The 27,004-nt window shown below is 49.4% G+C and overlaps 9 protein-coding genes across 9 annotated transcripts; 4 read left to right on the top strand and 5 right to left on the bottom strand.

The window, feature by feature from the left end:
• Positions 1-2: 2 nt before the first annotated feature.
• MYCFIDRAFT_173703 (uncharacterized protein) lies at positions 3-1,713 on the bottom strand (the record flags this gene model as incomplete). Its single annotated transcript, XM_007927179.1, has 10 exons — positions 3-41; positions 84-153; positions 190-256; positions 283-1,248; positions 1,278-1,361; positions 1,388-1,459; positions 1,489-1,541; positions 1,575-1,585; positions 1,613-1,669; positions 1,702-1,713. 10 exons carry the CDS (start codon positions 1,711-1,713, stop codon positions 3-5), a joined length of 1,431 nt encoding a protein of 476 aa, XP_007925370.1.
• Positions 1,714-3,215: 1,502 nt separating this feature from the next.
• On the top strand, positions 3,216-3,722 carry MYCFIDRAFT_82867 (uncharacterized protein; the record flags this gene model as incomplete). Its single annotated transcript, XM_007926159.1, has 1 exon — positions 3,216-3,722. One exon carries the CDS (start codon positions 3,216-3,218, stop codon positions 3,720-3,722), a length of 507 nt encoding a protein of 168 aa, XP_007924350.1.
• A 173-nt stretch (positions 3,723-3,895) lies between these two features.
• MYCFIDRAFT_173705 (uncharacterized protein) lies at positions 3,896-5,457 on the bottom strand (the record flags this gene model as incomplete). Its single annotated transcript, XM_007927180.1, has 6 exons — positions 3,896-3,934; positions 3,972-3,980; positions 4,039-4,120; positions 4,147-4,205; positions 4,235-5,419; positions 5,452-5,457. 6 exons carry the CDS (start codon positions 5,455-5,457, stop codon positions 3,896-3,898), a joined length of 1,380 nt encoding a protein of 459 aa, XP_007925371.1.
• A 200-nt stretch (positions 5,458-5,657) lies between these two features.
• On the top strand, positions 5,658-7,765 carry MYCFIDRAFT_82869 (uncharacterized protein; the record flags this gene model as incomplete). Its single annotated transcript, XM_007926160.1, has 3 exons — positions 5,658-5,706; positions 5,848-6,813; positions 7,716-7,765. 3 exons carry the CDS (start codon positions 5,658-5,660, stop codon positions 7,763-7,765), a joined length of 1,065 nt encoding a protein of 354 aa, XP_007924351.1.
• Positions 7,766-10,080: 2,315 nt separating this feature from the next.
• MYCFIDRAFT_82870 (ABC transporter, ABC-B family, MDR type) lies at positions 10,081-14,180 on the bottom strand (the record flags this gene model as incomplete). Its single annotated transcript, XM_007926161.1, has 3 exons — positions 10,081-13,383; positions 13,535-13,826; positions 13,897-14,180. 3 exons carry the CDS (start codon positions 14,178-14,180, stop codon positions 10,081-10,083), a joined length of 3,879 nt encoding a protein of 1,292 aa, XP_007924352.1.
• A 641-nt stretch (positions 14,181-14,821) lies between these two features.
• MYCFIDRAFT_41648 (uncharacterized protein) lies at positions 14,822-15,742 on the bottom strand (the record flags this gene model as incomplete). Its single annotated transcript, XM_007926020.1, has 1 exon — positions 14,822-15,742. The coding sequence occupies one exon, from the start codon at positions 15,740-15,742 to the stop codon at positions 14,822-14,824; it is 921 nt and encodes a 306-aa protein (XP_007924211.1).
• A 1,903-nt stretch (positions 15,743-17,645) lies between these two features.
• Positions 17,646-18,632, top strand: MYCFIDRAFT_41649 (uncharacterized protein; the record flags this gene model as incomplete). Its single annotated transcript, XM_007926021.1, has 1 exon — positions 17,646-18,632. One exon carries the CDS (start codon positions 17,646-17,648, stop codon positions 18,630-18,632), a length of 987 nt encoding a protein of 328 aa, XP_007924212.1.
• An 80-nt stretch (positions 18,633-18,712) lies between these two features.
• Positions 18,713-19,290, bottom strand: MYCFIDRAFT_195743 (uncharacterized protein; the record flags this gene model as incomplete). The annotated part of the gene is made up of 2 exons (XM_007927181.1): positions 18,713-19,225; positions 19,282-19,290. The coding sequence occupies 2 exons, from the start codon at positions 19,288-19,290 to the stop codon at positions 18,713-18,715; spliced, it is 522 nt and encodes a 173-aa protein (XP_007925372.1).
• Positions 19,291-19,843: 553 nt separating this feature from the next.
• On the top strand, positions 19,844-22,302 carry MYCFIDRAFT_65039 (uncharacterized protein; the record flags this gene model as incomplete). Its single annotated transcript, XM_007926134.1, has 4 exons — positions 19,844-20,560; positions 20,657-21,049; positions 21,194-22,180; positions 22,234-22,302. 4 exons carry the CDS (start codon positions 19,844-19,846, stop codon positions 22,300-22,302), a joined length of 2,166 nt encoding a protein of 721 aa, XP_007924325.1.
• Positions 22,303-27,004: the final 4,702 nt, after the last annotated feature.

A 27,004-nucleotide genomic window follows, 5' to 3' on the forward strand; every position in this document is an offset into this window, starting at 1 on the left:
GATTATTTAGCCAGTTTTTGGTTGCTGCATGCGAGCTCCTGCTCAGAATCGTGCAGCATGGCTCAGACCTAATGCTCCGACACTGCGCCTGGCGATCCCCGCATCGACGAGAAGAATGAGGGAAGTGTTATATGTGATTGAGCAGCCAGATCACTTTTGGATCCATGTACATAGTATTGCATTGATCACGATTTTCGAGCAGCCGCGGAACTGAACAAGAATTTCAAGGCCCGCTGTCTAGATGAGAGTCCTTGGACTGTTTCATCGTAATTCCGGAGGCACTCTCTAAATCTAGTCCTTCTTCCGTTGTTGCGTGAATTGTGGAGATCGTCGTTAGTTGTCCACGTTCTGCTGTTGATTTATCGATGGAAGGTACAGTCGAGCCGGCCACAGTTGTAGTGTCGTGATCAGACCAAGAATGTCCATCATCCGGGAAGGGTTGATCAGAAGGGTTGTCTGTATCGCTCATGCGTCCGAGCCAGCGGGCTACTTTGCTTTCGACCTTGCTTACGAGAGATCCGTTGTCACTTTGACGCGCATATTTTGATGGGTCCGGGTCAAGACCAGCTTGAAGACAGAGCCTCAGAAGCTCTGCCGCCCGAGTGTTTGTTTGTGCCAGCTCTCTCTCCAAAGCTTGATACTCCTTGATGAGTTCGAGTTCAAACTCGCTTTCGCTTGATGGCACGGATACACCTTGGTCAATATGTCGCTCACGCTCTCGCCGCCTGTCAGATTGCTCTTGAGGCAACTCATAGTCCAATCGCTCCCTGAAAAGCTTGCTGTCACCGAGCACGTCGAAGTACTCTTCCAATAGCGGGTGGAGCCCGTCGGAATCTTGAAAGGGCTGCGGAGCTACGGTTATACTTTCGATTGTCGACGGCGCGACCTGGCCCGAGCCAAGCAATCGATCCATGTAGCTCTGTTTGCCATACACTTTTTGCTCGTCGCTGAACAATTTGAAATCCAGACCGCTCAGGTTGTAGTGCACCTCCTGCAGCTCAGTCATAGAGGTCTTTAAAGCTTCACAGTCCTCTCTGACTCTTTCGTCAAGATGTTTGAGAACTTCATATTGTGGGGTGCCAGTGCTTTCCATTTGCTGCAGTGCTTCCATGAAAGCCTGTCGAGACTCGTCGAAATGCCTCATACAATGTTTGATTTTTCCATAGCTGCTTTGCACCTTCACTCGGAGCTCCAGGGCCTGTTCGCGGGTTTTGGCAATTTCCAAGCTGAGCTGGTTGATGTCCACGGCTTCTGCCGGTGGATTCATGCCTCTTGACGTTGATGTGATTTTGGCTCATCGGCAGTGGGCATGCCAGGCGGAGGAGGGAGGCCGGTCATTCGTAAATTTGGCGTGACGTGGACTGACTGGTATGCGGTCTTATTGTACACCCGCCTTGGGACTGATCACCGAACTTCAGCGAGTTCCGTGGACCGTGACTGTACTGGAGTATCCCCTGGCCTGGCAGAGTGATGGTCATATATCATGACCTGCGCTGCCAGAAAACTGCGGCCTCGATCTTCTAACTGACGCCTCCCTACCACTCTCTATTCACCTGCAATCGCCGAACCTCCACAATCTCACCGACTATCACTATTCAGGTGGCGCAGTCACTTGCTGCCTGCTATTCGCCGCTCGGCTGCCCAATACTGTCTGTACAGTATACGCCTGCTTGGTGGGAAAATGGTGCATGAGGGATGCACCAAGGATCCCATCGTGCAGCTAGCTACCCTTGTGGTTCGCATGGTGCTGGGTATGAAAGCAGTGTCTCCGTCGCGTCCTGACGTTTGCACTTCAGCCTGATACGTGGACCAGTACAAAAATCGCAAGCGATGCCCAAGTCAGTGCTTTGGGACCTAATTGCATATCTATAAGAGCGAGGAGAACATGTTCTGAGCTCTTGAGTACGACAAGCGATGGGTGACCTTTCTGAAGAAGCACACCAGCTTCTATGTCGTCCTGGATTTGCCAAAATTGCCCGAGCCGTGGTGGACATTCTGGATACCTACGCCACGGGACAAGGCTCGTCACAGAGACAAAGCCCAGAGTTTCACGTTACGTACAGTCTCGATGAGCAATTACGCCAGGCAAGTGCAAGGACAAGTCTATCAACTGTGTGCGCAGAACACAGTCGATGGAATCTGCTTCGGAGACTTGTAGACGAGGCCGAGGCATTCGACGAGCGAGCAGCATCCGATTCAGCACGAGCTACAGGAGTTAGTTCGGAGGATGGTAGTTCTCCTCAGATCCCCAGGCAAGTGACAGGCTTTGAACCCATTGGAGACTCGTCTTCGCTTACAGTCATACAGCGTAAATTATCACAATTCGTGTCGGCACTATCCATCCTCCAGCTCAACGATACCTCAAACGCCGCATCACATGGTCACACCTTCTCCGACTTCGCCTTCGTCCCACCAGCATACACTGTACAGCGGCTTTGGTCCTTCGCCTCTTGGACCTTTTCAAGCACTGCCTACGACTAATTTTCTGCAACCTAATACCCCCTACCGTGGCGATGAGCACTATAGCCATACACGTTCCGTTTCACAGGCTGGGAATCCCGTATACAGAGCACAAAACTACGATGGTGGAGTGTTTTCACCTGCCCTTTCTCCAAACCGAAACACTCCTAGAATTCTTCAAAATCAGTCTCCGGGCCTCAATGATGCTTTCGGTTTACTGCCACATCTTTACCAGACCAGTACGAGCCTTCAGCCGATGGTCAGGTGGCCAGCACACCAGGCTAATTCTCCGTCTGCGCACACGTGGCATGCACGCAGGCCCTCTACGGCCGATCGACCAGTTGGACAACATGTGTCAAATATGAGAGGGGATGAGCATGGCACTACGAAGGCACTCTATGACAGTGAGACTTTCAATTTGCCGCCCGACTCTGTGTAATGCTTACACTAGTAGCGTTTAAACAGCAGCCACATCCTAAGAGATTCTTCAGGCTTGGAAGGGTAAGTTTTGGCATTTGGACGTCCGCGGCCGAGGCTGACCACCATAGGTATTCATGATATTGTGGACAGAACCACTGGGCGATGAACGTCTCTCCGAATCCAGCCAGTTTACACTGAAGGGACTGTACGATGACTGGCTGCATCAAAAGGTCAGACGATTCATTGTGATTGGTGAAGCAGAGCGGCATTGTCTTGCGATGTAAGGTAACCCTTTCCAACCCGTTGTAGCAGTGCCTAACAGCATCAGACCCATCATGTCCTACGGCAACAAGGGCGTTTCTAAGCAAGGGATCAACAAAGCTGACCATGGCATTGTCTACATGGGGTCCAAAGCGTCAGAGCCACACGAGGACGAGCTTCCAGCAAGAGGCGAGTTGCCAATGGTTGCCATCGGCATCCGAGTGGACCCCGACAATCCCATAGAAAAACTGGCTTCCAAGTCACGTGTTCACTACAGCAAAGTATACACCATTGAGCACAACGTCAAAGCTCGCAGTGTGGGGATGATTCATCCTCGATCGGTTCCAGACTTGCTGATGCAGACTAAGCTGGTGTGGTCCAGGACTCCTAATGGTCTTGGAGCGCTATTGGGAGGCATGATGCCAGGACGGACAATAGACTTCGAAAGTGCCGAAAGCACATCGTGTACTGCAGACAAGCGCGATTGGGCAAAGCCACCAGATTTTACGGAAGTGGAGAATGCAACAGACCATATAGAACGAGTGAACTCGACGCTTGCTCGGGATGGATATACTATGTAGCATTTCTGAAAAATGAGGTATCCAGGGCACCGGTTGCTTCGGTCTCCTTCTACATGCATTGTCTCATAGCTTGATATGCCACATTGTAGAATACCGCGTTCTCCGCCGCTAAAAACGGTGCAAGAATAACTCGGAATATTGAAAATCGTAGGCAAGTGCAGGCTGCTATTCGTTCATTCTCTAGTAAAGTAATCCGTTGCCAAATCGTTCATCTTAGGCGTCATCCACAGAGAGAGACAGAATTGCCACAGTATGATCCTTAGGTGCCCGATATGCCAGAGGGTAAGATAGTAGTATGGTGAGATAAGTGCCAGACAGGATGTTCGCCCAGGCCCGCGCAAGGCGAGGCTAAAGAGCAGTATCCACGTATCGAAGTGAGCAATTGATGGAAATGTTCGCTGACAGCTCAACATGAAACCGTGACGCCAACTGAAAAAGAATCAAGGTATGCTTGGAGACTTCGTATCGTGGAAGGTGGAGTCCCTTCGGTCAGTTGAGGACAATTTTCAGACGTTGATCCCGTTGGGCGCACACCGCAGCCTTCCTTTAGCAGCTTCTATGGCTCCTTCCCTTGACCATTGTTGATTCTTGTTTCTCAGCGTCTCGGCAATTTTCTCGATAGCCTGATTTTGGGTGAAACCCTGGCGTATCATACGGTGGTAAGCATCTTTGGCCTTTTGTGCTTCGAGTGCCAGATTGGCCTGCTGAGACGATTTGCCACCAGAACCGCTGGCTACCTGGCCGCCGCCGCCAATCCCATCATCGTCATCGTCATCGTCATCATCATCGTCATCGTCATCATCGTCATCATCATCATCGGCTTCTTCAGGTGCTGATCCAGATTGGTACCGTGTCTGCACATGTAACATTTGGCCGATCAACCAAGCCATGGAATGCTTGTGTACCATGCCCAGATGGTGAACTGGCTCTCCTTTGGGGAATTGGCGAAGTGTTCTGTAATTTATGCGAGACTTCAAGTGAAGCTTCAAGTCTGGCAGTCGCATTTCAACCCTCAGCGCTACCGCGCACATGCCTTCCTCTCGCCGAGCCGGTTCTTCGTCTGGATCTGGCCGAGGCTCTTCCCTGCCCGAATATATAATTCCATGGTCAGCTTTCACGACACCTGGGCTGGCGACTCCGCGGCGTCCATAAGTGTTTACTTCAAGTACGTAGCAGATATCTGTGTCGTTGCTGTCATCTTCTTTCACAACGACATAGATCTGATGACCGGTGCCCTGGGAACCAAGGCCAGTGTCCTGGCCAGCAGCAATATCAAGCACAGCGGTGGCACGAGAGTCCAGATCTCCACGGTAGGGCCGTCGCTCGGTTGCGAAGACACGTCCCACTTTGAAAAAGTCAGGAGGACGCTGTTGAAAGCGCGTCCGGTCACTGACAGCAACTTGGTTGATGCCATCGGTAATGCTGGAGATGCTGCTCTGCTCTCCCTGACTTTGTCTCTCTCCATAGCTTTGCGGGCTGCTTGAGGTCACACTGGTCCGCCGTTGTGGCGAGGAAGAGGCTTGGGGACTGGCCGGGTCTGCTTTCGAGTACCTCTTGTTGCCTTTCGAATCGGAATCGACGGTATACCAGGTCTGACGAGACTCAGACCATATCAACTTCGGGGCCATGCTTCCCGGTCGTGGGAATGGGTCATCAACTCGCGAGCCAGACCATGCGATGCTGACTCTACGTCGAAGCTGCCGAGAGGAATCTCATAACAGACGGCCACGTGCATGGGGGCAGAGCCGCATCGCATAGAATGGGTTCTGTTCAGTATCGTGGTAGTAGTCCCCGTCTAGAGCACTGCCAACACATCGTTCTACCTAGCGGCCCTTTATCTGGTGCAAAAGATACCGAGGGCGACAGGATGACCAGACGGCAACGGTCAACCAGCAGGTGTCGGCCTGCTGCATGTCGTTAAAAGCTCATGCATGCATGCATGCACTGCTGTTTGAAAGTCATGGGACATTATACAAGTACTGTAGTCTGTAGCCTTTGCCCGGCCAACCAGCCGTTCAAAACAAGGGCTTGCGGATCCAGTCATTGTCGGCCCCTGAAACGATACTCATCACTGCGAAGATACGTGGCGATGTTCGAACAATCGCTTGCTTGCCACAGTGTGCAGCCCCTGCTATGGGATCAATCGGCGCCGTACTTGGTCGTCTGAATCCCTTCGCATATCGCCACGCGGGAGACAAAGGCCTGGACGAGCAGATCACATACAACGAAGCTAAAGATACGCAAATATCGACCGCCGACGCGAAAGATCACCCGCCACCCGCCCAAGCAACCGGAATCTTGTTGGAGCACGGCGACGGTGACTTGCCGCAGCATCTCTTGCCTCGCGACAGAGCGGCTCGTCTATACCAGGAAACCCGCAAGAGCTATGCCGACCTTCTCCGTTCACGACACTCGGCTCTGAAGACCCATGCGGAAGTCCAGATTTCCTTGCGACGATACCTCCAGCTACGTTCCTCTGTTCGCGACTCACAGCGTGAGTTATGTCAAGCCTTGAAAATCGCCCAGGCTGAGGGCAGCTGGGCGCGATTGTCTGATCAGCTGTGCGAGAAGAGCGAGCTGCTGGAGGCTGATTTCGGTACTCTCGAAGCCCATGTCGCGCGACTGCAGACCTGTCAGGGTCGATTGGCAAACCTGGAATTCACCGTGCGGGAACGTGAAAACGACCTTTTCAGTGCTCTGGAATCTCTCGCACGCGCAATTGGGGTCATCAATGAGCCTGATTATGGCGAGACGTGGTTCATGGAAGGCATAGACGGGAAATCCCGGTCTACGGAATCGACTCATCTCAATCCGCTGCTCGAGACCTACTATGACAAAGCCGGCGATGCAGGCTTGTTGCGGGATATGTTGGTTGGGCTTGATTACGACTATCTCGAAGCCAAAGCACGTCGCAACATTTTGCTGCTGGATCAGGATCGTGCACTTAGTTGTTCTGACAGTCATATCGATCAAGAATATCGTCATCAGAGAGCAGGAATAGTCGACGAGCTTGAGGCCGCGACACGAGAGGCCGAAGAAGCAAAGAAGTCCTGTTTGGATGCTGGCCTGCAGCCAGAGCCCAGCCAGTGTTGTACTTCGGAGCCAAGCATTCAGCTCCCCAGGTCATTTTCTCATCGTGATGAAGATGCAGGCCGGGCAGGTCAGAGCTTGAGCCCTGGAGGTACTGGACGTTTGGATCCATCGTATTTGAGATCAAAATTGACAGTGCAACATCTGCAGAAGCAGGACCGGGAGTCTTTTAGGCGGCATATCAAAGAGGGCTTGAGCATGGAAGCTGAGCTTGATCAGAGAACGCGGGACGTTGCTACATGGGCATCTCATCTTGGTATATCACCCCCAGAGCGTCCTTGCGTACCAGAACGACACGAAATAGCGGCGCTGCGCGATTTTCGAGGCGATGTGGAATCATCTTTTGAACACATTCTGCCTCCTCGTCGACGCAGTAGCATTGGTTTTATAGACAGGATCGAGACGAGCGGATCTCAAGGGGACTCCCATGCTTATCAACCCAGAAATCGTCTTTCTCTACCTTCCGACCTCAAGCGATCTGCTGAGATCTTTAAGCCCGGGGGCCCCGATCGCTACGCATGATGAGCATGACGCAACTCAGCTCGTCCCAGCCAACGTTACTCTAAACACGGGATACAAGCGTTGGAAACATTGTGCGGATACTTTTGGCATGATGTTCTCATGCGAAGGCAAAAAAAAAGACCTTGGAGTGCTACAAAATTTTCCTAACTTAGCATTGTTTTCGGAAATTTGTGCGACTTGTCGGATTACGACATGTGCATTCTGCGTGTACCAACACGTCAATGTGGTCACAGTCATAGAAGACCTCGTACAGACACCTAGTTCCCAAGAACCATAGATAAGCTTGATTCCATAATCACTTCCTGCCCTCAAACTTGACAACAGGATTATTCAAAGCACGTTGGACGCTGTTAGATGCAATCAGCAATTGACATGCTACAGCGCTGCCAGAGCGTGATCTCGTGGCAAAAGAATCTCGCGCCGCCCTCTAGTGAGAAAACTAGACCCGCATGTGAAATTCTTGGCAATAAACTAGCAATCGCTGATCTGTGTTGGCGACTTTTAGACCATAGCGTTGGTCAGACCTGTGTGAGTTCTCGAGCGCCGAAATCTTTTCTGGCTTTCGGCGCAGTAGCGTTGACAGCACTACAATCGAATATGTGAACGAGCCATCGCAGATGTAATAGAACCTTCGAAGGGCTCGGACGGTTCGCACGTGGATCTGTGCGCGACTAGCAACATGTTCACGGTCTCATGCATGAACAGTCGCACAGATTAATGGCAAAACACATGTGGCATACTACAGGTGGTTGGTTGCGCAATGCAGGAAACCCAAACAACAAGACAACCTTTCATGTGCTTGCGTTGTCAAGTGAGCATGTGGAAAGGGCCAATTCGCTTCCAGAATTCTGAGCCATGCAGATGAAACAGGAGGGGGTGGAGCGCTAGCGGGATCTGGATGTATATAGACAAATACATGGCTACTTCTGCACTGCCACCTGTGCCCAGATGCTCATAGATCACGTTCAGCTTGATTGGGCGAAATGGTATTCCGGTGAAGGATCCCGGAGCAGATCGGAACACAGACGGGGAATGATACAGCAAGCAAGCAAAAGCCGAATGCTCCTAGAGTGTGGAGCAAAAGTCGATGAATGCAGAGGATAATATCGCTCGATGCGCTTGCTGTCATGCGGCATGAGTTGAAGGCCCGGAGCGTTGCGTGTGCCGGCATGATTGTCAGAAGCGGACCGCAGCGACGACGTGTGCCACTATACCTTCTACCATCAAAGCTCTTCCGTTACGCTACATCCGATAGCTTTATATGCCGATATGGGTTTCAAAGCAGCACCAAGCAGTAAGTAAAGAGGATACCTTCTCTCTTCGAAACGTGAAAGGTCCGTGGAGCTTCGTTGATGAAGCCAGATGTAGTGTTCAAGGCTAACATCCACGATTCTTTGAACGAGACGCTCTCCAAACCGATTATACCAATCCGGAGGCAGTCGATCTTTGCTCAACTTTTCGTTCGTATGATGAGTCCTCGATGTTGAACAGTCCATCGTTGCTCAATGAGGGCTACTTGCCAGGAGCGTTGAAGATCTGCACCTTGAGATGCTCGTGATAGATCTCTTGTCCGATGAGTCTCAGATATGTGAAATTTTGGCCACCTTGTTGATGAACTGTCCTCATGTCTTGGCGAGTGAGTAATTTCGCCTGGAAGCTCTTCGACTGGTGGTCTTGACCATCAAGCTCTGCTGGACTCTGACAATGATCCGTCAAAGATCATATCTGACTTTTCGGTTCCTGGATAACGCAGATAGATATCTCGTGCCTGTAGCGCTGATCGTTTGCATTACCTGAGTCACTCGCGAGTGTTGGACAAGGTAGACAGTTCCGCTTTGATGACATCGCTCGCTATCATCCGTATCTGACCAGCTAGCTGCACCGCTTTCGTTCGCTACTTGTGGATTGAACAAATACCCGGAGACCACCACGGGGAGGTGAAAGTCGGATTTCAGTCTCCATGCCGCACTCCTGAAGAAGATACGGCCCACATCACTTCCTCGGCCCTCGAAAGAACCTTCAGTTCCTAGTGAGGAGTTCTAACGTTCGCTCCGTCGCGTCATGCTTCCCCATGTTGCGAATCTCCAAACGAGATCACTTCTTCTGATTCTGGTTCTCCTGCTTTGGTGTCGGTGTCGATATCGATTTCGATGGCTCGCTAGCAGCAGCAAGCAGAGACAACCGAAAGAACATGCAGTATCGTGTGACTACCGGATTCCAGTATACTGTCGCCGATTTGATCTCCTCATCTCAATTGGCTTATCCATCTCTGATCGTCGTCGTCGCAAATCGTACTCGGAAAGTGAGGCAGTGCGCTTGGCTCCACAGCATCCAACAAGCGAGCGAGCGAGATCGCCGTTGTTCAGTACACCTGGGAGTAGTGCCAACACTCTCTTATATTCTGCGTCGACTGGTGCCAAGTTCTGCGCTATGGTGTCTCATCAATTTTCAATGATTCGAGAGCTGTATCGAGAGTGAATGGAGTTGAAGTGAGCGTGCCAGTGTCTTGAACGCGTGAATGCAATCGCAATAGTACAACACGGAATCGACCGTGTCTTACCTGCCTCGTTATTACGTTGCCTGGGACAACACTAAGACTCACCTAAGCCTTCCCAAAGCATTTCAAAACTTTCACGGCTCGTTCCTCCTCACTCTTCACCCGACCTTCCCATTAAAATATACTCCTGCACCGCGTTCGCCCTCCACATCTCGCAGGAAAATGAGCATTTTAATCATGATCTACTCCTCAAGCCTGATCGAGCGACTGCGCCAGACACATCGCATAATACCTTCCCTTGAGAGCCTGCAACTCTTCATGCGTACCCATTTCCGCAATCTTGCCATCAGCAATAACGTAGATCGTATTCGCATGCCGAATTGTACTCAAACGATGTGCCACAGCAATCGTCGTCCGACTCGAAGCAGCCTCATCCAAAGCCTTCTGGACGACTCTCTCACTTTGCGTGTCAAGTGCTGAAGTGGCCTCATCAAGAAGCAAGAGGCGTGGCTTTCGGATCAGCGCTCGAGCGACAGCAATACGTTGGCGTTGTCCACCTGAGAATTGGAGGCCTTTGGAGCCACAAGGTGTTTCGAGACCTTCGGGTAGTGAGGACACGAATTCCAGACCATTGCTTTGCTGGAGTGCTTCGTTCACTTCGTCGTCTGAAGGCTCGTATCGTAGACCAAGAGAAATGTTCTCGCGAACCGAGCCTTGGTAAAGAGGAGGTTCTTGCTGCACGAGTGACATGTAGCCGCGGTACAGCTGAGGTGACATGGTAGCAATGTCATCTTCGTTGAGTGTGATGCGACCGCTCGTAGGATCGTAGAAACGTTCGAGTAAAGACACGAGCGTACTCTTGCCACAACCAGATGAACCCACGAAAGCGACGTACTGACCCGGGTCAATCCTCATGCTGATACCACGGAGGACACGCGAAGCATGTCGTTGGATGTATCGAAACTCGACATCTTGCATCTCGATTGGGCCCTCGCCAGACGGTCCTCTGCCTTCGTTCTCTGGCGTCTCTCGGATCTTTGCTTTGACGGTCCGCAGCCAGAGAATGTAATTGGCAGCGGATCTGGCTTTAGTGATGGAAGAGCTGTAGCCGAAGAACTGTCCTGCCGCTTGCCCTCCAAACACGACAGCGATGAAGACGACGAAAAACTGATCGGTGGTGTATTCGTAACTGGCGAGAAGTCTCGAGCCATACCAGAAGCCAAGAGCCAGGACCAGAAACTCCAAAGACTGAGATAGCGCATATGGGAACATCGTGATCAAGAAGCCCTTCGTAGATCTTTGCACGATGGTGCCCATAGCATCACTGTACTCTTTCATCACCTGGTTCTCCAGGGTAAGTGAAGATATGGTGCGGATAGACGTAACTGCTTCCGTCGCCAACCCTGCACTTTCCGCAAACCGATTCCCAGCATCTTCCTCAAGCTTTTGATCAAGTCGAATGCGGACATAGCCTGAGCCCACGAGCAATGGTAGACCGCCGAAGACAACAACGAGACCGAGCTTCCAGCCATAAGCAATTCCGAGGATACTGGATGCACTCAAGTTGACCAGGACGATAAACATGAGCATGATATTGGCCGAAATCAGCTCCTGCAAGGACGTCGGCACTGAAGACAATTTCGAAGTGAGAGATCCTGAGCTGTTCTCCGCACGATCAAAGAAGTCCTGATCGAAATTAATTACTCGCTCGACCATCTCCTTTCGATATCGATGTGTGACCTCCTGTCCGATGGTATTCGTGACCCAGCCAATCGCGAAATACGCAAACAGATTTGCAATGGCCAGCACAAAGAACATGAGTGCGAAGAGATTTGCTCGACTTTGTGCTTCGGCTTGGTCCTGAATTGCGAAGACGCCGATGAGTCTCGAAAATAAGATCGCTTGAGCTGGATACGTGCCTCCACCGATCAGGCCGCCACAAATGGAGACGGCGTAGCACCAGTAAAGCTTCGGGTTCTCTGCGAACATGATCCAGACGCACTTGGCGAGACCATAGTCCAGTGTTCCGCTTGTGAGATTCTTGATTCTCTTCTCAGCAACGCTCGACGCCGCTTCCGTTTTCGTTCTCTGTAAAGAGACGGGTTGTTCCAGAGCATTATCGTTGTCGCAGTCGTCGTCTTCACCAGTAAGCTCGGCCTGTCCAGCTTTAGCCCCCAGATCTTGGGCGCGGACCATAGCAGCATACTGCCCGTCGCGCTCCATTAGTTCTTTGTGACTGCCCTGCTCAAACACAACACCATCCTTCATGACAGCGATATTGTCAGCCGCCTTGACAGTGGCAAGCTTATGGGCGATGATGAGGGTCGTCTTGTCGGCGGAAACCTTATTCAGAGCCGCCTGGACGATCCTTTCAGCCGTGGGATCCAAAGCACTCGTTGCTTCATCGAGAAGCAGGACTTTCGGATCAGATATGATACTTCGTGCAATGGCAACTCGTTGACGCTGCCCACCACTGAGCATGGACGCTCTTTCGCCAACTTGAGTGTCATAGCCTTCTGGAAGTTCCATGATGAAGTCGTGTGCATTCGACTGCTTGCAGGCTTCCTGCACAAGCTCCATCTTCTTATCATGTGGAAGATCGAGCTGCTCACCTAAGAGCCCTTTCGCAACGTTCTCGAAGACTGTTCCGCTGAACAACACTGGTTCTTGCTGAACAAGTCGAATATTGCTGCGAAGCCAATTGATGTTGTATTCAGGTAGTTCCACCCCATCAAGCAAAATCTGGCCACCTCCATATTGATACCATCTTTCAAGCAAACCGATCAATGTTGACTTTCCGCAACCACTAGGGCCTACCAGCGCCGTCGTCTTGCCTGCTGGTATCGAAAGAGTAAGATTCGTCAGGACCTTAGCATCTGGTCGTTGAGGATAGCAGAATGACAAATTCTTGACCTCAATGTGGCCTTCGCATGAGCTCGGCTGCTTACCTTCTTTAGACAAGGGATCAAGAAGCGACTTCTTGTCAATGATCAGGAACAGCTCCGACGCAGCAGATGCAGCGTTCGATATCGCTTGCTGTTGTGGCGCGACAAGAGATATTGATGTTGCTCCGATGCCCACGGAGAGGACGACCGTGAACACTGTGCCGACGCTGTCGATCTCGCCCCAGGTGTACATCCGATAGCCCTGCCAGAACGCAAGGGCTGTTGCACAAAAGACCAGAAATGTCTCGGAAGAGAACATGATCCCATAGACGGGTGACTTTTTCCAGGCTTCCTTGTGGGCCATCTCGAGGTATTCGTCGTATCTTTCAACAATTTTGCTCTGAGCGCCAAAGGCATGAATGGTTCTGACAGAGCTAATTGCATCCTGCGCAAGCACCGCCGCGCGGGAGTAGAATCTCGTGATTCGTGCTTCTTGCTTTGCATCTACAGCAATACAGCCACCAACGACCAGGAACAGTGCTGGCACTATCGTTATACAAATCAGAGCCAGCTTCCATTGTACAGCGATGGCAATGATGAAGCTAGAGAAGAATAGTGAAATGCCCTGGACCATGGCAGCAAGCTTTTCTGCGATGCCTTGATTTACCTAAAAGTGAAGGGTAGAAGCATTAGCAGATGTCCTAAGCGAGAGGAAGCCGCCTGCGACCAGGTGACTCGATTGGCGATTGAGAGTGAGACAAGAGGGCTACAAGGCGGGAATGTGCAGGATGAGGGCTTCTGCCCTTTGGTCTACTCACCCGATTGCCGTTGGTAGTGACCTGCGTCGCAGCAGACACATTGCTCTGCTTGTCGAAATGCCAGATCTCTTGCCGAAGGGTGCTCTCTAGGAAAGCTGTTCGTAGAGCTCGAGTAACGCGGACGGCAGCGATGTTGATCAGAACATTGCAGATGTAGGCCAAAAGGAAGCGAGCGATGAAAATCCAGATGAACCAGAGAACGAATGTGTCGACTCGATTGCGAAATGCATCTGGCGTTGTACGTCCCTGTTGGAAATTGCTGAAGTCTGTCGTGAAGCCGCCGAAAACAAGTCTGATGCGAAAGATTCCAAGTCAGCACATATCTTTTATGAATTCTTTCGAGGTTCTCTGTTCAAATTTACGTCATTAATGGTAGTGCAGCACCAGATGCAATCGAGAATCCTAGCGAGATGACATAGAACAAGATGTCTTGTCTGTCGGCATAACGGAATATTCGCCAGTAGTCTTTGAGGCCACCTTGTTTCTCCTTCTCATCATTCTCTGCTTTAGCATGCCCGTCCTCGGTCTCGACAAGCTCGTGCCGTTTGTCGTCATTGTCTTCTCCAGATTCGATGTCGACTACTTGATCACCAGGCGGAGTGCCGACGGCTTTGAGCGCTTTCTCATCGATTTCGTGGTGCTTCATGATGCTTGCGATGAAGGCGAGGCAGGGAATGTGTCGAACGTCTTATCATCTTTCTACGAAGATATCTCATTGGAATCTTTTCAGGGCCGATGAATCATTGATGGATCCTTCGTTCTTGTGGAGAGGCAGCGACCATTCAGTTGGCGCCAAGAAGCAGTGAAGACGCGAAGGCGAGCATGAACGAAGCTGTACAACAAAGAACCGGTGCGGTCAGATTTAGCGGCAGATGGCGCGATGATGCCTGCATGCAAACCGCTCGACGATCGCACGTCTGGTCCGCAGCCCGCGCGTTGCGGACAATGCGAGGAACGAATGACCGCGAGGCGGCAAGCTTCAAAGCCCTGGGTTTTGTGCAGATGAGGTCGTGAAGTTCCATCTATGCGGTGCACAAGGCCAAGTCGAACTTGTAGTTGGTGTACTATCAGAAGAATGCTTGTAGCCTCGGGAGTGCTCAATGGGCCACAACTCTGTTTTCAACCAATCAGCGAGCAGGAAGCAGCTTGACGTTGCGAACGTTTTGCTGGTGAACGAGGTTCAAATATTCAGGCCGCGTGGTATATAATGGAATCGTGCTCAAGGCATCGTTTGTCTCTCAAGCCGTCACTTCGTACTGATCTCATGAATCCATCGTTCGACTATGCTCATATCGCCGTTCCTCTCTCGAAGCTCTCTCTGATATCTGCTGTGTACTTGTTGTAGAACCTCGCGAGCTTCAGGTTGAACTGCCTGTTCTTTTCGTTGATGTATGTCACGTCTCCACCATCCTCGTCTGCACGACCACGCTCTCTTCGCTTCTTCAACCGAATTTCTTCCGCCTTCTTGATGTCATCCACGAGCCGGTCCACTGCAGCTTTGGAAGGCTTGCTCTCGCTGAAAGACGTGCTATCAGCGGTGGAGTAGAAGCTGCCGTCCTTGTCCACCGCGATCAGCTCACCGTCTGCAGTCTCGACAATCTCCAGCCCACCGCTTGCGACAGCACGATTGATCGCATCGCGCTTGTCTTGTTCATATCCCTCCAATCTCTCATCAAATCCGGCTTTTTGCATGGTATTAAGTTGCCGCTTGTACACCTTCCCAGCCTCCTTGTTGTAGTCTGCAAAAGCATTGTTGTCCTTGTTGCGCTCCTTCTTTGCCAAGCGCTTGTCCCAGCGCTCTGACTCCTCCACCGTCCAGTCCCATGCCCGCTGTCGCTCAAAGTCTCCACCAGCCTCCTCGATTTCAGCTTTGAGGAGCTTGTGCTGAGCAATGTCCTTTTTGCGATTGATATTCGTGAGCTGCGACGGGTCTATCGATGCCTTTTGTGCTTCATGTTTCGTATCCTGGAGATTCGACTTCCTACTCTCGGCATTCCGCGCGCGCAACGCTGCGAATCTAGCAGCTCTGTCGTTTGCTGGCGGCACTGTTGTAGGCGTTGAAGCATCTTCTGTCGACTTTGGTTCTGCTGGTGCATCTTCTGCCTTCTCTGTTGATTCTTGGTCTGCGCTTTCCGCAAATCTCCGCTTCGATGATTCTGACTCTTCCTCGAGAGCCGGCGAGCCCTTGCGCTTGAGTGTTGCTGGCATGTTTGAAGAGTTGCGTTCGTCTCAGACTGCGATGTGCTCACTCAAGATTATCAGAGGTCTTGACGGTCACGTGGCACGCGCCGTGCCGCGAGTGTCCCGACCTCTACCTCACCTCACCTTTCTTCCCGCCGACATATCGAGACACTCCTCACATCCTTGCAATGTGCCATCAATGCAACCCGCCGCAAGCTCGCATACAGATATCTCAGACGGCATGCACACCTTCCATTTCAGAGATGCTTTTCCTTTCACTCTTGGCGGCGTGGCCTAATTCGCCAGCATCGATCCATTCATCCTGGCCAAACATTGCCCAATCTTCGTTGTCCCGCATAAGCATCGTCCACAGGGACTGGACATGGCAAGCAGCCAGGAAAATACTCGGGAACCTCATCACGATCGGAATTGCTACCGAAAGATTGATCCAATACCCGACACTTGGCGCTGCGAGATTCGCGTCCACCAGCTTCCATAGAGCGTATCTCTTCTAAATAGCTGGATTTGACCTGGTAGGTCGGTTTCCTTGATATCTGCGTCATTTCAACTCTTCTCCGAGCATGCATCTCCTTCAAGCTTTCTTCGCCTTGGTCGCAGTGGCTGCAGACTGGAATGGCAATATCAACCATGGCAGTCCTAGCAACAGCCATAGTCTGGGAATGTCCCTGCCCAAAGTACGAAAGCGACAGGAGAGTTAGTGCGTCCTACATCAAAGCGAGCGACATCACCTTCACTCACGGCGTGGCGTCCGGGTACCCTTACGCGAACAGCGTCATTCTATGGATGAGCATCCTCTCGGGAAAGCAGCAGCACACCTAATGCTGGCTAGACGCGTGCAAATCCTGTCGTAGAAAATGACGAGAGCAACGTCACTGTTTCTGGCACTGCTGCGCTCTATTACCATGACACGCAGCAATACGTCAAATCCAGCAGCAACCCATCTACATACAATGGGACATATCTGCAAACAAAGCTCTCAGTGCCACATCAGCCCAAGGCAAAGCATCACTTCCTCAGACATCGATTAGACCGTGAATGTCGAAGCTAAGGGACTGGAGCCATTTACGTGGTATTACTACCAATTCGGTGTTTGCGACAGCCAGAATAAAAGCCCCTTTGGCCTCACCAAGACCACACCAGCACCAGGTCAAGAAGTTACAAATGTTGGAGTAGCAGTCTTCTCGTGCTCAAACTTTCCCGCTGGCTTCTTCCATGCATACGGAAATAGTGCTCGCAAAGTCGAGAATGGTGCGTTGCAGAATGGTGGACCTGTTGCTGTCTCAGCAATATCGCACTGGAGGCGAATACTGCAATGTGGTTTGAGCATAACTACACGAAAATCAATTTTACGCCGCGGTCGGCATTAGAGAGAGGTAGACAAGAATGTTATCACCTAGTGATAATAGTGAGTTACTGATCGGGTTGGTCCGACATTTTGCTTTTGCAACGCCTCAAATCTATGCTCATGGACGTAAAATATGATTGCGAGAGAACGACATAGCGTAGTAGAAGACTGTAGCTCGCGCCATCCATCCCCCATCGATCCCATCTTGGCATGCCGAATTAGGAAAGTACCGAATCGATGTATACTTGTGATACCATCGTCCGAACCGCAGGGCTGACGACACGGTAGTTCGCATAAGGGACTTCAAACCAGTCAAAATGGCGTTGAGCGTAGTAGCAACAAGAATTTTTTTCTCTCTTTTACTTTCTTCACACCGCCGCGTGATAGCCAACCAGGTCGGTCCAAGGATTCGCACGACTCGTCGTTCACCGCTGTCCTACAGGAAAGGTTAAATTGCGGCTGTACCTGATCCAGATCCTGAAGGCCAAAAAAAAAGTGTAAATAATTGAACAAGGCAGAGACTTTCTGGGGTCGTCGTCGTGTCTGCGTTCAATCAGTTGAAAAATGTCCTCCTCCCGCCCAACCTATACTCCAGACCAAATCTTCCAATTCTACACACGAATCAAGCTCCCTCCAAAATGGCGCCTCCCTGCAGGCCCCGACTCGCAAGCCGTCGCCACCGGTCCAGAAGGCTACGAATATCTATACGCGTTGCAAAGATATACCCTATCTCACATCCCGTTCGAGAACCTTGAATTACATTACTCCCGAACCAAACATATCGATATTCATCCTGAGATTCTGTTCGAGAAGATTGTCATCTCTGGAAATGGGAGAGGAGGGTATTGTATGGAGAACAACAATCTTTTCGCGACGGTTTTGAGAAGTTTGGGGTTTAAGTTTTACACGACCTGTGCGCGAGTGAGTTCGGCAGCGGGGCCGAATGGTGATGTTGTTGGGGGAAGAGGATTCTTCTATGGGTTTGCGCATTTGTTGAATATTGTGACGTTGAGTGATGGGAGGAGGTATATGGTTGACGTTGGGTTTGGGGCTGGGTCTTGTACGAGACCTTTGCCGCTGGAGGAGGGGACTGTGCATCTGAATATGAGACGTAGTCAGCAGATTCGATTGAGGTACGATATTCTCGAGGCAAGCGAGAATTTGGAGTCCAAGTTTTGGATCTGGGAGAAGAGGATTAGCGAAGAAGATTCTTGGGTTGCCATGACTTGTTTCCCGGAGAATGTGGAGTTTTTGCCGCAGGATTTTGAGATGATGAATTTGTTTTGTAGTACTAGTCCGATGACTTTCTTTACGCACATTGTGTTGGCTGTGAAGTTTATCTTGAGTGAGGATGGAGAGGAGGTTGTCGGTGAGGATCTGATCATTGGAGGAAGGTATCAGAGGAGGATTGATGGAGTCAAGGTGGAGGTGAAAGAGCTGAAGAGTGAGCAGGAGAGGATAAGAGTGTTAGGGGAGAAGTTGGGGATCAGGCTGGACGAGCACCAGCAGAACGGGATTTTGGGGATGGTCAGCATGTTGTCAAAGAAATGAACAAAAGGAATAGAGGAGGGTGTTCTCGGAGAGCAGTAATGGAGAGACGAGATGTGGGTAGCTTGCATGGCGCTTGTATATCATCGGTACTGCACCTTCTGCCCACCTCTCTTTTCCAACTTCGCCTGTCTCTTACTCTGGCCAGCCGCACCACCTGCAGCTTGCTGGTTGTCGGCTCCCATAAGTCCGCCCATGCCTCCTCTGACGCCTGTGTAGGTGGTCCAGGCAAGGTAGACGGAGTACAGCGGCACGATGGCCCACAGCCACCAAGCCCAATCGCCAAAGAGACTCACTGCGCCGACGCAGATCCAGGTCCAGTATGTGACATCCCACATCCACTCTGTGAGACCCTTGGACTCCAGATCCTCTCCAGCGCGCTTGAGCTCGCCATCGACGAAGGTGGGTCGGCCGATGCGTTCAAACCAGAACTCAATCAGGAGCGCGGGAGCATTGAGAATGAGATACAGGGTGAGCGATCGTTGCCGGCGGAGGATGTACTTCAACAGTAGGAAGAGGACGTTGACTCCCAATGCGATAGAGTGGGTGCGATTGAGGGTCTGAGTGTTGCGAGCGGCCTGCGTTTTGGCGGCTTTCTATCATTCTGTGTCAGCCTTCGATTCTGCCATGGGATTGTTGCTGCCGAACATACTTGCGCCATTTTGGGTGTCACTTGTGCGCCGAGTCAAACAATCATTATTGAAGCACGCGATGTGTACGGAGAGCATTCGGACATGCGCTGTTCTTGGCGTGCGTAGCTTCGGTAAAAAACGTGGCTGGCGGAAAGTGTGTGTTTATATGTACTCCGGCAACTACACGCCAATCTGCCACTCACTGCCATCTGCCACGCCTCGCCACGCCTCGCCTCGCCTCGCCTCGCCTCGCCCGACAACGCGCACTGCCATGAGAGTCGCGCATGATCAGGAATTTGGCTGCTAACAACTCCCACCCAGCAGTGCGATGCGAGAATAGCGAATAATCGAGTCCAGCCACCGCGACGGGCATTCATACCGCGAGTGACGAGCTGCATCTGCACCTACAGCACAGCACAGCACAGCATTCAGCACTCCCTCCAGCGCGCGTACCACTTCACGCAAATGCGCCCAGCCGTGCATCACGTCTTTCCTTCGACTGCCTTTTGCCACATCTTACCGCCGAAGCCCCACGAGTAATAGTAATAACCGCGCGGCGATCCATGAACCACCATTTCCACCATGTCTCCCACCACCGGCATTGCCGCTTCACAGCTGAAGCAGCTGATATACTACCACTTGGACAATGAGATGCTCGACAATGCGAACTTTCTTGCCGGACGACTGCATGCTCTCGAGCCCAGAAACCCCGACACTTCACACTTGCTCGCCCTTACATACTTCCGCTCCCAGCGCTTCAAGGCTGCCTACGACTTCAGTCTGAAGTATGGCGCAAATGGTCGACATCTGGGATGCGCATATATTTTTGCGCAGTCCTGTCTTCAACTAGGCCGGCACATGGAGGGCGTGACTGCTTTGGAGAAGGCCAAGCATGCTTGGCTGAACAAGAACGACTGGAACAAGCACTCGGAGACATCTCGTCGGCATCTTCCAGATGCTTCCGCTGTTCTGGCGCTATTGGCGAGATTATTTCGCGCGCATGGAGATTTGCGAAAAGCAGGGGATTGCTATATTGAGTCGCACAAGTGCAATCCTTTCATCTGGGATTCTTTTGAGGGGCTCTGCAAAATCGGCGCAGATCTGAAGCTTGAGAATATGTTCAAACCCACACATGGCATGCCAGGTACTGTCGAGAGCTCGAGCGCGAGCGACGTCTACGTGGATGAAGATTCGAGACACCCACCAGTGGCACATTCATCTCTTGCGAGAGATAATTTGTCTGCCATGGACGACCCCTTCACTTCCTCACGAGGAGACTCTGAAGAGTGGCAGAATCGGGTCAAGGGAAAGTCGACTTCGAAATCAATCTCCGATTGGAATGATACACCCATCAACGATAATGTCGTCATGGCTGATGATGTCAATATGGACGAGAGCGATGTTTTCATGGATCCACCAGCGGCACCCTCGCGAAGACCGCGGGCAGGACAGCAGTTCGAGACGTCGGACCGTTCGCGGTTCCCGCCTTTGAGAGGCCAGACAGGTTCTGTCGAGCCAGCAGAAGATCTATCGCAAGCACCTCCTCGAAAGCCAAGCGTCGGTGGGCAGAAGCGTACGATTTCAGGGGCAGCTCCTCAGACCGCCGCCGATTCGCTGTCACAGCCTCGCAGAAGTAATCGCCTTTTCACGCAAGAGACCTCCTCACGGACGACTCGCTCAGCCGTGAGTTCGACAGCTGCCTCAGCCGCTGCCCGTGCTGATAGGACGGCACGTACGGCAAAACCGGCGACAGGCACCAAAGGTCGGACTGGAATCGTCGGACGCGTGGTCAGTGGTAACCGCAAGATGATGCCTCCTGACGAGAAGGAAAAGGAAAAGGAAAAGGAAAAGGAGCGGCGCGCGGCTAGTCGCAACACTGATCGAAGTACTGTCGCTCCTACCGTACCCGGGGTCACTGCCGCCGCCGTGCAGCTGCCACCACCGACTGGACCATCAGAAGCTGAACTTCTAGCCGAGAAGCAAGCCATGTCCTCGCTTCTCGACAATTTCCGACAGCTGGCGCTAGGAGCAAATGCGGCATCCAGATTTGATTTGCAGGATGCCATTACGCATTTCAGAACATTGCCAACAGCACAGCGCGAGACGCCATGGGTTCTTGCTCAATTAGGCAAGGTGTACTATGAGCAGGCTGAGTATCGGCAAGCCGAAGATTGCTTTGACCGCCTGATCAAGATGCAGCCTTCGCGAATTGAGGACATGGAGATCTACTCGACGGTGCTGTGGCATCTGAAGAAGGAGTCTACTCTGGCTTTCTTGTGTCGCATTCTCCGCGACAACCATTTCGACGCACCGCAAACATGGGTGGCGGTAGGAAATGCATTCTCTCTGTCGCGCGAACACGATCAAGCTATTTCTGCTTTCAAACGTGCAACTCAGCTGGACGACAAGTTTGCATACGCCTGGACCCTGATGGGCCATGAATATATTGCAAACGAAGCCTTCGACGCCGCGCTTTCCTGCTTTAGACAAGCCGTGGCAGCCGATCGCAGGTTGTACAACGGCTGGTTCGGGCTTGGCAAATGCTTTCAGCAGATGGGCAAGTTGGAAGAGGCTGAGCGGCACTATCGCATCGCGGCGTCCATCAACCCTTCGAATCCGACACTGCTCGTGTGCATTGGAGTCGTTCTGGAGCGGTTGCGGAATAAGAAGGGTGCACTCGCCAATTACACCAAGGCATTGGAGCTTGCACCCGGCCAGGCATTGGCGCGATTCAAGAAGGCGCGTGTGTTGATGCATATGAAGTACTATGACGAGGCGTTGGACGAGTTACAGACTCTCCGAGATCAGGCACCAGATGAGGCAAATGTGTGGTTCTTACTTGGCAAGTGCCACAAGGGCCTCCAGGATCGTGCTGCGGCACTGAGGGCATTCACAACTGCCCTCAATCTAGACGCCAAGGTAAGTTTGGAGAAATGCTCCGCATAGAACACATTGCTGACGCATTCGTATAGGCAGCACCTTTCATCAAGGAAGCCATGGAAGCACTGGACGAAGATGACGAGGACAGTGACGACGATTAGTCTACGAATCGGGTCCGTGAACAAGTCACAGAAACTTCCACTCGTGATCGTGCGTCTTGGAAGCTTCGTGGACTTCACCCGAACGACATTCCGTCTCCGCGTGAAAGAAGCTTCCGAGGTTGCCTTTGGAGATAGGAAGACGAGCGAGCTCAGCGGTGACGGCAGCGAACGTGTTCTCGCGCTGGGTGGAGAATATGCTTAGTGGAGGTCATGTGTCGTTCGCAAGTGGAAAGTCTCCCATTGGGCAGAGGCACATGCATAGGAAGAAGCATAGTTGCATACATCGGCGTTTTGCATCAACAAGGGAAGCATGGGAAGCACGCGGCTTTGTGTCTGATGCATGACGAGGCTGCATGATGAATTGCAGTGAATGAAATATGATGTTTTGCGCGGTCTCGATACACTTTGAGTTCTCTTATTTCCCTATCTCGATATCCCTTTACCTTGATTGATATTCTCATTAATCCTTGTCACCACCTCATATCCTGGGCTGCGGGCACTCAGAAATCCTGACCACCGAAATCACCGACCTGACCACCGAATTGACCAATCGGATAGAGCCGTAGTAGTCCGTACGGTGGACCGTGCGTAGCCTCGGCTTAAGTTAGCCCTACTTGCCGAAAGTTAATCGGAATCGACTAGGAATCGACTAGGAATCGACTAGGAATCGACTAGGAATCGAATAGGAATCGAATAGGAATCGAATAGGAATCGAATAGGAATCGAATAGGAATCGAAAAGGAATCGAAAAGAAATAGGAAAGGAATAGGAAAGAAATAAGAAAGGAATAGGAAAGGAATAGAAAAGGAATAAAAGATAAAGTAGATTTCTATAGCTTTAGATAACTTTAATAACTAAAAAACTTATAAATCTAAAACTAGATACGCCTAGTAAGTATAAAAGTAGAAGTATATATAAGTTAAGGCCTAGCGCTATAATTTTATAAGCTATAACTAAGTAAATAAATTACTTTAATAAGACTCTTAAAGAATTCTAGTACAATTTAATTAGAAATTATATAGAAACTAAATAGGTCTAGAAGGCAAATATAGTCCTAGCTTTACTTCTAACTAGATACTACTAGAGTAGTTCTAGGTAGAACTAAGTAGTAGATCTAATTCTAGGTATAATAATATCTAGTAGTGTTTTTATATAGGTATATATCTAGTATATAGGGCTATATTATTAGTAATCTATATTCGTTTATTATAGGAGTATATTTATAATTTTAGTACTATCTATATCCTACTTATATTCTAATTAAACTCGCTACTAGAATTAGTGCTATTATTAAAGTAGATTTTTCTTCTAATTAAACTAAGTCTTATTATTTTAATATAATAATATTTTCTATATAGGTAAGCTATTTAGTTATTTCATTTAGTACTTAGCTAAGTTTTTCTAAAATTCTATATAAATCCTTTCTAAATTCTTTCTATTCTGTTTTCTTTATATTCTATTCGTATTAGCTACTATAATTATTTTTTATTATCTAAATAGTTAATAGTCTCTAAGTCTAGTTAGAGAAAGTCTTAGTAATTAACTAATATAATTTTTAAACATAGCTAATCTACTAGCTAATTAGTTATTTTAGTATTTAGCTAAACTATTTCTAAAATTCTATCCGAATCCTATCTAAATCCTATCCGATTCCTATCCGATGTTACGGATCTGATTAGTTAGAGTCCTTATATAATCTTAGAGCGACGCTAAGACTAGTAGGCTAAGCTATCGCTCTATCTTACTAGGAGCGATAAGAGCGGTCGAGAGCGATAGCGTCGCTTACGTCGCTTACGACTATAGACAAGATATCTCCTTTGTATTTAGGAACGCCGGAATGCCCTTATAGCTCGAGGCGTTTAACTTATATTACCTACTTACTAATTAGAATTACCTTTATACTAATTATTCTGTCTCTACCTCCCGCTTATATTAGCCTCTCTAAAGAAGCCTCGGCTTGTACGTAATAAGAAGTTACCTAACGATCTATCGCGAGTAACTATAACACTTTAAACGCCTTTAGGATAAGTGCCTTATTACAAGTCGAAAGGGGAACTCCCGCCCCTAGCGAGATAGGCAGTACTCGACGTACTACCTCTAGTATCAGCAGTATACTAGGAACCTATACCGGAAACGATTCCCTTAAGATCGGAAAGCTAGACTTTTATTACGGCGACCGAGATAAGTTCGATACCTAGGTTAGCTAGATAGATATGTATTTTATATTTAACTAGGTTTAAGACAACTTAAAGCTAGTCTTCGCAACGACGTTTATACGAAGCAGGGCTTAGTATTAGGTTAAACTATTTCTTAGGACCTATCTAGATAGCAACGGGACCGACAATTCGGATAGAATCTTCGCAAGCTACGAAAATCTCAAGCGTACGATAAAGAAGGTCTTTAGATCTTCTAACGAGGTTACTACCGCAGTTAGGGTTATCTAACACTTAACTTAGAAGGGGTTATATACCGATTACGCCGCTAAATTTTAGGAATACGCCTAACTTACGGATTAGGACGACGAAGCTCTTATAACAATATATCGGCGAGGTCTTAAGGATAATGTTAAAGACGAGCTTATACGCGACGGTAGAAAAATAGATAATATAGGAATATTAGTTAAGGTTACGATCGATCTCGACGATAGGCTCTACGAACGAGCTTTAGAACGACGCTACGATTCCAAGACTTCTAGAAAAGCTAGCTATACTCCTAGATACGATAATAGACGAAACTATAGTACCTGCGATAAACTAAAGAGGAACAACTACTATAGTACGCAATTAATAGAGCTAGACGCTATCTAGAAGGGTCGAGTATTTAAAGGAAGAAAAGGTAAGAGTTCGCCTAAGAAAGTAGGAAGATTGACTTACTATACGTATAGCAAGGAAGGCTATATAGTACGGAACTGCCGCGGTAAGAATATAGTGCGACGCGAATAGTTTAATATAATGCAACGAAAGGACTCGGCTAGAGAAGGCTACCGAATAATAGTAGAGCTATACTCTATTAATAACGCGCCGAGGACCTACGAAGAGGTCGTAAAGAAAGAGCTACGACAAATCTATATAATAGTACGACGATAAGAACCTGTATATAGAACCCTTTGCTAGAGATTCTACTACGACGACTAGTACCGAATTTATTATTCTACTAAAATAGAAGCAGGATTCTTCCCTTAGATTAGGCGACTCGTACGAGAAGATACGAAATCCTAGTTAGAAGAAGAAACGATTAATAAATCTTGCTTAGATGCCGACGATAAAGAAAACCGAGATCTAGAAGCTTTATTCCCTCTCGGGGAGGAGTTAGGAGCTATCCTAGAAGTACCGGAGTCCCCTTAGTAAGAGGAGGAATAGTAAGAAGATTTAGAAGGAAGTCTAGATACCGAGGAAGAAACTACGGGTAGGGAAAGTAAAGACGAATTCGGGATTAACGACGATACGATCCTTACGTTTATAATAGACATACCTATAGCAGCGCGAACAATCGCCTTATATCTAGTACGCAAATACGAGGAAATGTTTCTAAAGGTTAACGGATAACGGAAGGTCGATCCTATCTAATTTAATTATTTCTAGATAAGCTTACGGGCAAAATTCTAGAATTACCCCCGGATACCTACAAACTATACGTACTATAACTTTATTACGGAGCGAGTACCGATAGGAAGTATAATTACGCCCTACGGATACGTCCTACCCGACGAAAGGACGATTATTACTTAAGATATACGTTAGACGGTCTAGCGATTAAATTAGCAATACCGAAAGGCTATAGTAGCGTAGGGACGGGATATATATAACGATACCCTCGAGGAAAAATTATATACCGAAGAAGCACGAACGGTAGGACTACGGATCCGTAGCTAGTTAGAACAACGTTAAGCTACTAATTAGTCGGGAAACGGACTAACTCTCTAGATTAGAGCGTTCTAAGAGAGTTCCTTAATACCGAAAGCGCTTAAGCATTAATAGTAGTCTTCCGTATAAAAGTTATCGTTAACGGGCACCCGACGAGTATATTAATAGATTCCGGAGCGAGCGGGAACTTTGCCTCCGAATTATTCGTTAAAAGCCGAGGGATCGTAACCCGAAGCAGAAGAGAAGGAGCGTATAAACTTACAGCAGCAGATAGGTCACCGCTACCTAGCATAGAACGAGAAACGATACCGTTACTACTAGCTATCTAATAGCACTACGAGGAGATTGTCTTAGATATTACTAATATAGCTAGTTATAACATTATATTAGGTATACCTTAGTTAAGAAAGTATAACCTAGTCGTAGACTAGAGAAGAGGAGTACTTATATTTAAGGAATGCGACTATATAATCGGCATTCAACCTATATAGCGGCAGCGTTCGCAGGCAGATAAGATTAACAAACGCAGAGCGACTCGTAAGACGTTTACGTCGATAGGAATTACGGAGAACCGTATTCAACCCGGATCGACACTACCGTTAGGTTAGGAGGGTTATAATAATAATTACGGGAAGGATAGAAGTTATACGCTATCGAAGAATAAAACTAGAATCTCGGACCTAGATATTCCTAAAGAGTATAGTAAGTAGAAGCGACTCTTTAAAGAGGAGAGAGGCAAGGCAGCCTTACCTAAACACTAACTATAGGATTATAAGATACACTTATAGCCTAGGAAAGAGCCTCTATAGGGACCTTTATACGCAATGTCTAAGAAAGAG

This window comes from Pseudocercospora fijiensis (genome assembly GCF_000340215.1).
Source record: "Pseudocercospora fijiensis CIRAD86 unplaced genomic scaffold MYCFIscaffold_3, whole genome shotgun sequence".
In the NCBI taxonomy this organism is placed as follows: Eukaryota; Fungi; Ascomycota; class Dothideomycetes; order Mycosphaerellales; family Mycosphaerellaceae; genus Pseudocercospora; species Pseudocercospora fijiensis.